General features: G+C 32.6%; 1 protein-coding gene across 1 annotated transcript in view; it reads left to right on the top strand.

Moving 5' to 3' along the window:
• The window catches only part of GRID2 (glutamate ionotropic receptor delta type subunit 2), a 1,473,259-nt gene that overhangs the window by 934,307 nt on the left and 526,477 nt on the right, over positions 1–12,475 (top strand). Inside the window, exon 8 of the mRNA XM_007999282.3 lies at positions 5,847–5,966. Within this exon, the coding sequence (XP_007997473.3) occupies positions 5,847–5,966 (120 nt within the window). The remainder of the gene's footprint in view (positions 1–5,846; positions 5,967–12,475) is intronic.

Genomic DNA, 12,475 nt, shown 5'->3' on the forward strand with positions numbered 1-12,475 from the left:
AAAGCAAGTTCTTTTGCATTGTCTTAATTGACCAATTTCTGTTAAAAGTTTTGTAATTATTTTTAATATGGAATGTGGGAAAATAGAAAATATCAGTTTATGCAATATTTCAAATATTTAAGTACCAGTACATTTTCTCATATTGACATATGTTGAGCCCAGCATATACCAATATGATATCTGATAGTTATCTTGATATATGTTGATACCTCAAAGACTACTTTTTGAACTGATAAAAATACTGAAATTATACCAATTCTTATATGGTAATTTATTCATTCAACAAATATTTATGGAATACTACCATATGTTGTACTACAAGATCAGAGAATAAGGAAGGAAAATAGAAATATCAAAAATAATTACAAGCATGATTTGTTCTACAAAAGGGTAAATACCAACTGTTCTAGAAATATGTCATGGGAGGGCCTACGTAGGCCTGAGAGTGATAGATAAGTAGAAATGTTTAGGCTAAGAAAGGAAAATTAAGAGTATTCCAGGAAAGGGGAAGGAAGAATGTTTCACACAAATGAAATAGAATGTTTCCAGGCTTGTAGGAAAGAGAGCTTAACACACCGAAGCATCTGAAATCAGCCCAAGGCAGCCAGAATAGAGACAGAATAGAGACATGGTTTCTAATTAGCTAAAAGGAGAAAGACCACCAAGGGTTTGATAAATGATATTGAAATTTCCAAACGTTATTCCTTTATTCAAGGAATAACGTGACACTGAAGGTTTTTGTTTTGTTTTGTTTTGTTTTGTTTTGTTTTTAAGATGGAGTTTCGCTCTGTCATCCAGGCTGGAGTGCAGTGGCGTGATCTCAGCTCACTGTAACTTCTGCCTCCTGGGTTCAAATGATTCTCCTGCCTCAGCCTCTTGAGTAGCTGGGATTACAGGCATGCACCACCACATCCGGCGAGTTTTCGTATTTTTAGTAGAGACAGGGTTTCACCATGTTGGGCAAAGTGGTCTCAAACTCCTGACCTCAGGTGATCCACCTGTCTCAGCCTTCCGAAGTGCTGGAATTACAGGCGTAAGCCACCACATCTAGCCGACACTGAAATATTTTAAACGGGATGGTGATAAAATCAGATTATCCCATGCCTGCCAAGTAGAGAATTCTGCAACTACCGTTGAACCAGACTGACTGCATGACAGAACACCAATGAAGAGGCTAATCCTCTTACTTGGAGAAGACCCGGTTAGGGTATGGGCCATGGGATGGATAGAAGTAGGTATCCTTGAGGATATTTACAGGATTGAAATAAGGTTTGGTGATTTAACATAAGTGTGTGAGGAAGACAAAGATTAAAATAATGATTCCTAGGTTAATGGTTGGGACAAAATGAGCTCTAATAAGTTGTCATGTTTGGTTTTGTGGGATTTTCCCCACAAAATCATTAAAAATAATTTACCCATAATGGGTAAATTATTCCCAACCTCTGATTCTCCTCTTTTAAAAAGTCTGCATACTTAAAGAAATGGAGACATTACTTTTTGTGTAAAGTATTATGTATCATTTAGAATTTAGAAATCTGAAGGAAAGAGAGAGAATTTAGGAAAACATAATCTGGTTTACCACAAACAGTATTGTCTTGAAATATAAGGTAGCCTTTTTACAAAAATGTGTGCAAATAAACTTTTTGTCATAGGGGATTTAAAAACTGCCATCCATGCTATTGGAATAGACCTCTTGTCGATTCACCAAGATACACTCCAGCTTCAGGTCATTTTAATCATAAAGTAGGTAAAGTGGAATAGATTTAATTTAATTCAGTTCAGCATGACTTCTGAGCAATTCACTATAATATAATATGTTATATTGAACACACAGCTTACATAGTCCAAAGGAAAAAAATATGAGACACAAGATGAGGGTTTCAGTTTGGGTTCCGCAGTTAACTGGTTGACTAGGCCTAAGGATCCCCTAAGATGGAGGCAGCATGATCACAATGCTTGCAACTTCCTGTTTACTTCTCAGCTAGCTGTGAGTTTCTACTATGAATATTTGAGTGTATATGTATATATGCAAATATATGTATATACACACACATAATGTTACATGGCAACTCAAATTTTCCTAGATATTTCACATAAATTAGGTTCTTTGTATTTGTCTTTTTTTTTTTTCATCTTGTATCTTAATTTCTATTTACCCATAAAAATATTTCTTTGTTGAGTAGAAAATGTGGTATTTTTCTTGTTAGGAGTTTTTCTCTCTGAACCTGATGCTGATGAAACATGAAGGCATCAGGGCTCCCTACTGAGTCTGGCACCTCCCAGAGTGTTCACTGCCTTGTTGGGCCCATGCTTATATTAACAGATTATCCTTGGTTCCCACACACATCTGCAGGTTACAAGGAACTTAGGAATAAGTATAAGGAAATTAGGCAAGTATGATAAATATTTGATGTCCCACGTGATCCTCCAAAAGCAATTCTTAAGTTCCTTTGTCATTTCCAGTGTAGGAAAAGATCCTTCTTCATCATAAACAGAATGACATAAAGTCTCAGTAATTTTTTTTTTTTTTTTTTTACCTTTTCCCCAACCTTTCCTAGCCATAGGGGAATAATACTTTTTGCCTTTTAGAAACTCATTGTCCAGTGGTAAATTATTCCCAACCTCTGATTCTCCTCTTTTAATTTTTCTACTCTTTGCCCTCGATATTTGATGTCCGCTGGTATTTATATATCAAGTGGATGGATGAAATTAAAACAAATTTTATTTCATATTTTTAAAAAGGTTTATTCTGGCAGCAATTTTTACTGCCAATTTAAAGGACATTTAGAAATTATTTGTATGTGTTATTCATACTATCAATGTCCCATTAGCTTATATTGTTGAAAATCTGCTGCATCACTGAGAGATAAAAAAATACAACCATGCATGCACAGAAATAATGACCATTCATTACCCCTTGACCAGCACACATTTTCACCAAGGCTCTGTTTTCAAGGTTAATTTGAGGATAGATGGAAAAAAGCTTTAAAGTGCTGGAATTTTCTATGGCAACAAAAATCAGAGAGGTTAAGTCTGGGTGATATAACAATAGGTTTTAGTTAAAAGGTTTACTTGCTTGAAATACTGACCTCTCAGTCATCCCTGACATCTTCATGAGGGAAGGTTTCATTGATTTTACATGCCAACAGCTCATTAGGAATATAGCATAAGGAAAATAAATTACAAAGTCAAAAAGTTGAGCAAGGTAAGTAAACGCTGTAGCAAACTCAATGCAAGTTCCCCAATTTATTGTTTTCTGTACCTTTTTCAAGTAACTAAGTCATTCAGTGGAAGATAAAGTAAAGGATGAAGGCATGACCTGGAGTGGCCACGTGGGTATTGATTGAGAACAATAACACAACACCAGATTAGTCTAGTGCTCAAATGTGTAAACATTTTAGGGTTATGGTAATTTTTATGTAGCAATCATATTGATATATGATATATTTTTCCTAGAAATAAGCTGCTAAAACAGAAATTTAAGATTCTGATATAATTAGAAGATATTATTCAGGTAGATGTGTGGTTATAGACAAGAAAAACTTTTATAAAATATTCTGAATACAAGTAGAACTTATTTGTAATAATATAAGCTATACTTGTCAATCAAATTCCTATAGTATTTGTCATTTGGAGATACTAATGATAAGATGCACTGCACTTCAGTCTTTAAAATATAATTGGATATTTTGAGATATTAATAGTGAGCGCAGACTGGAATAGATTGGCAAAAATCAGATATATTGCCCTTATCAAAAATACAGGCAAGCAAAGGGCGCAAAGCAGAAAAAGTAGGAGACATTCTGCATGGCTCCCCAGGTTCTTTCTTCCCACACTGGAAATGCTGATTCTGTCTCCAAGGAGGGTTTCACATGTTTACTTCTCACCACCACAGGGAGGATTTACATTATGAAACATTTCCATTTTTACCCTAAAAAACGTAAAGCTTCAGGACATTTTCTGAGGAGCGACAAACCGTTAATCCATAGTTCTTGGGTTTATTTACTACAGTATTTCTTTAGCCTGGGATATCCTGCTAAGGGATTTCCTACCTAGTAAATATTACTAGTCTATTTACCTGGAGTTCCAGTTGTCAGGGAAATTAGACCCAACCTTCACCCTCAGTTGCTGCCCTGTCCACACACCAGGGAAAGGAATGAATACATTTTAGACCAGCTGCTTTAACTTTTTTCTCCCCAAGCTAACCAATGAAATGTAACTGAGTTGACATTTGCAAAAATATTTTCCAAAGCCATCTAAATATTTAAGCATATAATAATTTTTGGCAAACCCAGTGAATTTTCATTAAAAAACAAGATTATGCCAACAATTTCTATGTGAACTAAAAATCCTTCAGAAATAAAGAATTAAGTAACGTGGAAGTAATGATGATAATAATAATAGTATTTAAGCTCTCACCACATGTCAAGAACTTTTCAGTATTCTGTACATGAATTATAAGAATCAGAATAATCTTCTAATGTAGGCACTATTATTTTCCCATTTAACAGATCTAGTGATTGAGGCATAAATGAAATGGCTTAGCCTGGTTTACACAGCTAGTAGGTCCTGAATCCATTCGTGAAACCCAGGAAGTGTGACCTATCTTCTTGACTGCTAAATCGTATATGAAAAGAGTATTGACATATCAAATCCACTAGGATTTTTATTAATAAAACTAGATAATAGTTTGGCTGATTAGGGAATAATAGTGAAGAATTAATTTTGTTGATTATTACTGTTATAAAAATACAATAGATTAAATATTAAAATTAGTGATTCAAGTAGGAAAACATCAATCAAAAATAGTTTATTGAATTCATCATGAACTTTACATCAGGTGATTGGGCTACAAGGTACAGATGGAGTAGAAGGAAAAGCAAGCAGCATAATATTAATACCAGATGGAAAAGTCTGGAAACAGAGTTGCAGGTTATGTCAAGTGAGATATATTTAAATACTAACATCTTAGAGGTGATAATTAAAACAATTTACAAAACTGAGATCATTTGTTTTCTAAATAAATGTCATTACCAGGCCAAAATTTTAAGTTAGACATATTTTAGCATTGAAGTGACTGGGAGTGTGATTTTCATTGGTAAAATCCTAAATAATATGAAGGCTGATAAACTAAACTGAGAAAAGAATGATAAACAAGAAAGAGAGAAGTATGACCTACATTGCCATCTGTTGGATAAATGAACATCTGTCATGTTGAATGAAAGATGAAGCTTGGAATTCCCAATGAATCTCAACAGCCAGCACTACCCATTAAGAGCAAAAACAGATTTCAAGCCTAATTTAGCTTTCTTTTATTTTTGATTTGGAAAATATATTTAAAGAAGGTGCAAAATAATAAGCCTCTAATAATCTAGAAACCATGGATTTTAAGATCCCCAGGTATAATTTTAGATCAAATTTGAATGGAATTGTGCTAGAACAAAGAAGATTGTTGATATCTATCTTAAATAGATTTTATGCACTATAGAAACATCTTGTTTTCTGACTAATGGATCCATTCAAGTCACAAGGTATGGTAGCAAAAACTTGAGCCTGAAATTTAGTCTGAGCTCTAACATAGTTTCATTTTGAGAAGTCAGTTGACTTTTGGGGTCTAAATTTCTGTTTTTATGAAAAATAGATGAGGTTGGATTAAGGAATTTCCAAAGTTAGTTCAACTATACTCCTGTTTATGCTGTGTACCTATTTTAAAAAGCGGTCTGTTAAAATTGCATATTTTAAGTATTATTTCATAAATAGAAGTAGAGTTCCTAGAACTTCCTTTTATGTTTATTTATTTTTTTTTACTTCTGAAATTTTACATCAGTATCTGTTCTCTCCTTTAGGGTGGAGTTAGTGGGTTGACTGGAGAGCTAGAATTTGGAGAAAATGGAGGCAATCCCAATGTCCATTTTGAAATCCTTGGAACCAACTATGGAGAAGAGCTTGGCAGAGGTGTTCGCAAAGTAAGATAAGACATGCTGATTAATATGCTTTTTCCTGTACTATGGTTTTGCTTGATTGTTTTCCAAGCAATATGATCACAGTACCCATTAAAGTCAATATTGTAGTTTGAAAGAGAAAGCAGGGTTGGGGGGAAATTAGGCACTGAAATGACTTTAAACATTTATTTACCAGAAGTATTAAGCAAGAAATTCAATTTCTGACTTAGAATAATGTAAAGGAAAAAAAAGTAATCTGAATCTTGTCTAGGGAAATAGCATCATCTTTCATTTGTTATAATAATAATTTTTATAAAATAGTAAATTTAATATTTATACAATTTGTAGCTGCTTGATTTTTAACTTGCAACATGTATAAAATGAGAATAAGAGCTTGGATAAATTTCATATAGTAAGACAGAAAGTCTACTGCAAGATGTGACATTACAGTATCTTACCTTCTGTCTGTGTCATGTAATACGAAGAAAATAGTTTGCAGAAAATGAACTCTCGTTGTATACTACTTATCACATGTAAGAAGAAGCTGAATGCCAATAGTGGTGTTTCATGAAATACTGGAACGATAACTATCTCAAGGAGAACTACAAATGCCCTTATATAAATGATGTTTTTATACACACACACACACATACACACATATGTGTCTCATGTATGAGATTTGGATTTGCTGTATATATATATAGCAAATATGCATATATATTGATATATATAGCAAATATGCATATATATTGATATATATAGCAAATATGCATATATATTTATATATATAGCAAATATGCATATATATTTATATATATAGCAAATATATATACAGCAAATCCAAATCATATATATATACACACACATGCACACATGTATATATACACACACATATATTTGGTAGGGAAATATATCAAATCATATATATATTTTTGGTAAGGAAAAGCCTAACATAATTGAGTGTATATGCAGAGCTGGTAACCGTAAATTTCTAACTATCTAAAGTTGACTACATTAAGGGTAAGAGGTTCTTCAGTAGGTATTTAATGCTGAGATGTAAGATGCAAAACAACCTAGACAGAATGAAGTGAGGAGTTATTAGCAATACAAATTTCTCAATAAATTCATGCTAATGTGGATGAAACTATCTTGATGCATTTTAAATTTTTTTTTATAGTGAATAATATGAAATACATAGAAAACTGCATAAAACTCAAAGTTTAGTGAATTATTTTAAAGGAAAGAACCATTACTATGGTCAAGGAATATAAAAAAGCCAGGATTCTCAACAATCTCATATGCTTCTCTCTGATTACAGTCAGACCATCCTTATCCATAGTGTAATATTTAGACTGATTTTTATGATGCTAATTTATTTGCATTTAAAATATATTTTTATCACCTGTGTTTACATCGTTATATAATTGTTTTGTCAATGTCTCAACTTATAAATGATCTCAAGAATGCATATATCCTTTTTTTCTTGCTTCTTGTGTTCAACAGTATGTTTATGTTATTGATCCTTGTTACTTGGAGTGGCAGTTTATTCATTTATATTGCTGTATTGTTTTCTATTGTATGGATGTGTCCCAAACCACTACAGTTTCCATTTTTAGACTGCTGTAAGCTGCTGTTACAAAAATTCTTGGATATACATCTTGGATACTTTTATGCTTGTAGGTATATTTCTGTAGATTTTGTATCCAGAGGTAGAACTGCTGCAATACAAGAAACCATATCTTGAACTTTACCAGATAACATCAAACCCATTTTCATAGTAATTTACTAATTTACATACCACCAGCAATGCAGGCATTGCCCCACATTCTAATCAAGTCTTGAATGTGTAAGACTTAAAATTGTATTAACTTATTGGGTGTATATAATGATATATCCTCATGATTTCCATTTACATTTCCCTGATTATGAAAATGTCTGCATCTTTTCCTACATATTTAGGCTCTTCAGATGTTTCTGCGTTAATTGCTTATTTACTTTTTTTTTTGGCTATTTTTTGGAGGGGGTGTATTTTGCTTTTTGTAATTGATTCTAGAAGTTATGTATATATTCGAATTTGAGTGTTTTATCATTTAATTTTTTGCCAGTTTTGTTTTCCTCTCTGTGGATTTTATTTCAATGCCATTTATAGTATCTTTAAATTTAGAAGAGCTATGAATTTTCTTCCTTATTATTATTGCTGTTCAGTATTATCTAAGAAATTACTCCCTATCCCCCAGAGTCATGAAGATATTATGCTCAATTATGTTCCAGGGGTTTTATAGTTTTGCCTTTCAAATTAATGTCTTTTATCTATCTAGAAGATTTTTATATATATGAGGTGAGAAAAAAGGAAAATTTTACTCTTCAATACTCTTCATTTGTTTTATTGAGATATAATTTAAGTGCACAGTGACTTAGAGTAATCGCATTCACCAGTTTAACCACTAACAAGGTCAAGTTACAGAATGTTTCTGTCACTCAGAAAGTGCAATTATTCCTGTTTTTATTCTGAGAAGCACGGACAGTTTGCTTGGTCTGAAAGTTTATATAAATGGATAATTAGTATTTACACATTTGTGTCTTTTTTCTCCCAACATTTAAGGTACATTCTTATTTTCATGTGTCAATAATTTTGCTTGTTTGTCTTTTAATTATATTGCTGAGTGGTATTATAGTCTATGAATGTAATATGGTCTCTTCCAAAATGTCATTTTCTGTTTGCTGCTGTGTATACAAATAATATCGATATTTTATATTGATGTTATATCCAGCACTCTTGCTCAGACCTCTAATTCTGATAATTTATCTGTAGATTCTCATGAATTTTCTGCAAATTGTCTTGTCATTTGCAATTAATAAGAGTTTTTGTCTCTTCTTTTGTTATTTTACACCTTCTAGGGATGATGTTGAATGGAAATAACAATAGTAGGTATTTTTGGATCTTTATCAATCTCAGAGAAAAAACATTCAACACTATACCACTATACAACTATATATTTATATATTTATAATTAACTTAGATCAGTTTAAGGAAGCTCCAGACATTCCTGGGATATTTTTATATAGAATTATTTATACATACATAAAATTATAATTATGTTTATGTTTACATAATATTATTTGATTTGCTACCACCTTGCATAAGGGTTTTATATTGATACTTATGAATGAGGTCTCCTAAAGCTGTCCTTTCTGTTGGATTTTGATGCTATGGTATGCTGGCCTAATTTAAATGAGCTAGTAAGGTGAAGCATCCAGAATCGTGTCTAGTACATCACAAGAAGTTGTGGTTAATTTTCATTAATGAGTGAAATTTCAGTAGAGGAGTAATGCCATATGTTTAAATAGCAACACTAGAAAAGTAAAAAAAAAAAAAAAAAAAAAAAAAAAAAAAAAAAAAAAAAAAAGTGAATATTTTGGGTAGTAATTAAATGGCTTTGTGAGGTTTTTGGGAGAGATCTTTTACAGTGTAAGAGATTTGGGTATATTTGAATGCTCACAGACCAAGCCAGTAGTGAAGAAGAAAATGAAGATATAGGAAAGAAAGGTGATCATTGATAGAGAAACAGTAGAGGAAAAGAGAGGATTGGATCAAGAATTAGACGGAGTTCTTAACTGTAGGCACCGGGGAACATCATTTTCCAGAGTGCTGAGGAATGGGGGTAAGAAAAGAATGCTGTGTTTGCAAGCAAGTCTTTATGTTTGATGTTAGGAAGTTAAGACAATTGTTAAGAAATAGTCTTTTCTTGGAGAAGTAGGAGGCAAGATTATCTTCTAATGGGGAAAATGTAGCAGAAGGCATTGGCAATAGTGAGACTGGAGGTTTAACGACAGTGGAGAAGTTTCGAAATAGCTGCTGTGGCAAACAGGAGAGGTGTCTAGGGAATATTGAAGAAATGCCAGGCAGGGCTGTTGGCTCACATGAGGCTAGAGATCAAGAAATCACTGTGGTACTAATCTATACAGTTGCGGATGTTTGTCCACCAGCATTGAGCAGACTGAATAAATTTAAGTTAATGTAGACTTAACACTTCATCAAGTTATTTTTGTTTTGGGTTGTGTTGCTTTGTGTTTGATAGCAGTACAATGAGGCAGTGAGGTTAAGAACGTTGACAAGGCGATGGTTGAAGTGACAAAGCATAAAATCTAAACTGAACATGAATGGCAATGAAGAAAGAAAGAGTCTCTATAATAGAAACAAAGTATGGCTAAGAGGTTACTGTGTCTTCAGCACATCTGAAGAGCTTGTACATTAATATGGATGAAGTGAGACAGCTTCAGAGCCAGAAATTATGGTTGGGGAGAGAGATAACTGAATTCATAATCCTAAGGCTGAGTAGGTTCTAGGCACTCATCATGGGATGTTTGTGAGGGTGGCAGAGGAGAGCTTCATTTAGCCTTCTAAAATCAATGCCATTTAACCAAGTTCTGAGGTCAATATAGCTGCTTCAACCTGCTCTGAATTCAGAGTCTATAACGGTTAAATCTCTGCCATTAAAATGATAGTGAATCATATACATTAGATTACATCTACTTTGTCTTTAAGTAATAACTCCTGTAATTATTTCATTGTTAATGTTCCTATGCCCCAACTCCCAAACTGGACTGAAACGCTCCTCTGAGCGGGCACTATAGAGGTATTGTGAAAGGCACTATAAATATTTACTCTATGGTGCCTTGTATACCTTTGACACTTGAAATTTTTTTTGCATTGTTTTAAAAATTTAAGCATTCTTAATTTTGAAATTTTCATATTTATAACTCAATGATTTTTCTACTAATCTACAATTTAATTACTAATTTTTTTAAAAACTCCAGATCTAGCGCTCAAGTAATTTTAAAAGTATTATGGACTATTTCGTAGCTTGCCAGCTCATTTCATAAATGAGGCAGTTCCTTTGCATAGCTATTAACACATATAATAATGTGTTCAAAGATACTTATCAAAGGAAAATAACACCACACAAATAATTGCAGTATAGATTTACTAGATGTGTGTCCAAAATGAAGGTTCCACTCCCAGTTTCTCCATGTCTCAAAAGGAGTGAATGGCTTTCCAATTGACGAACTGTCAAGTTGTCAGTGTTGATTCTGCTGCCAGTGGCTCAGTGTATACAAAGCCTGCAGCCTTATCACCTCAAGCAGGGGTACTGTCAGGTCTCATAAACTAAACAGGGTTGTGTCTGCTCAGAGTTTGAATGTGTGGTGTACCAAGGATTCATAGTCCCAACTTTTGGGCTAGTCTCTGCTCTCTTGGCATTGTATAAATGATGGTTTCATTTTTTTTTGAATTTGGTGAGAATGTGCAAGGGATTATTTAATTCTCACTGATGTTCATCTAAATTAAGGACTTTCTTACTTTGATAATTTTTACATGTTCTTTTTCTTTGTCATAAAGTGGTACTTATTTAGTAGATGGTATATCAACATGTTAGCACATTGTATATACCCTTGAAAATAAATTCAGGTAAAACTCAAAGTCAAATTTTGAAATCGTTAAGGTTTTCTATACCCGTAAATTTTGCTCAAGAATGTGGTTATTTCTGTTTCTGTTAATCACTATATAGAATTTCTAACAAAAACCAATTTGAGTAAAAGTTATTATAAGAAGACACGAAAAGTAAAGATTAAAGTAAATAACTCTACATTTAAGGAATCAATACACGTTTTTCCTTAGAAGAGTTTTACGTAATGTTGTTTGCTTATTTGTCAGATTTGTCTTTGTTTTGTTAAGTTTGCCAGTGCTGCTCATATATTATTATAGACTGAATTCCAGTATTAAAATTTAATACTCTAGACTTAATGTCTTTGAACTTCATCACAAACAGGGAATAAAACTAGGAAAAGCTGATTAAAGCTGGTTTCACAACCAATCTTAATTGCGTTGTAATGTATCTTCATAAAGGTGTTTTCTCATAAGTTAGTGAAATAAGATGATACGGCAGAGATATTTTAGCTCCTAGGTACGGTGGTTTCTCAGATATACTTAGAGTCTTTATTCAAGTTCTGCAGCTTTAAATTCACAAAGTCTACAACTTTGTGTTCTTGGGCAAACCTAATGTACTGCTTTGCAAAGGATATTATATTATATAATATATTAAATAATTAAATAATATATAATCTATTAAAAATACACCAATTTTTAATGGACTAAATCTTTAATTGCTTTTTACTTACAAGGAGGAGAGAACAGCTCTGCTTTCAAATAGCCAATGATTAAATATTGCACTTGTACTCAGCATTTTATTTGTATTCTGATTCTGGAATATCTAAAATGACATTCATGTTTTGGTATTACCCTGTTTTATGTTTTCTTAAAGCACTTTTTGCAAACTGATATTATATCAGTCTTTCTAATATAAAACCCAGTTGTAATTTGAGCCCATAATTGGAAAATCTGCCATAGTTATTTACTGTCATAGTTCTAACAATGAATTCATGTCTTGGAAGTTTTATATAATAGAATCTAGAAAATATTGTGAATTGACAACATAATTATACATATAACTCTCTTCTATGTGTATATATAAATA

The sequence above is a fragment of the Chlorocebus sabaeus genome, chromosome 7 (genome assembly GCF_047675955.1).
Source record: "Chlorocebus sabaeus isolate Y175 chromosome 7, mChlSab1.0.hap1, whole genome shotgun sequence".
NCBI lineage: Eukaryota > Metazoa > Chordata > Mammalia > Primates > Cercopithecidae > Chlorocebus > Chlorocebus sabaeus.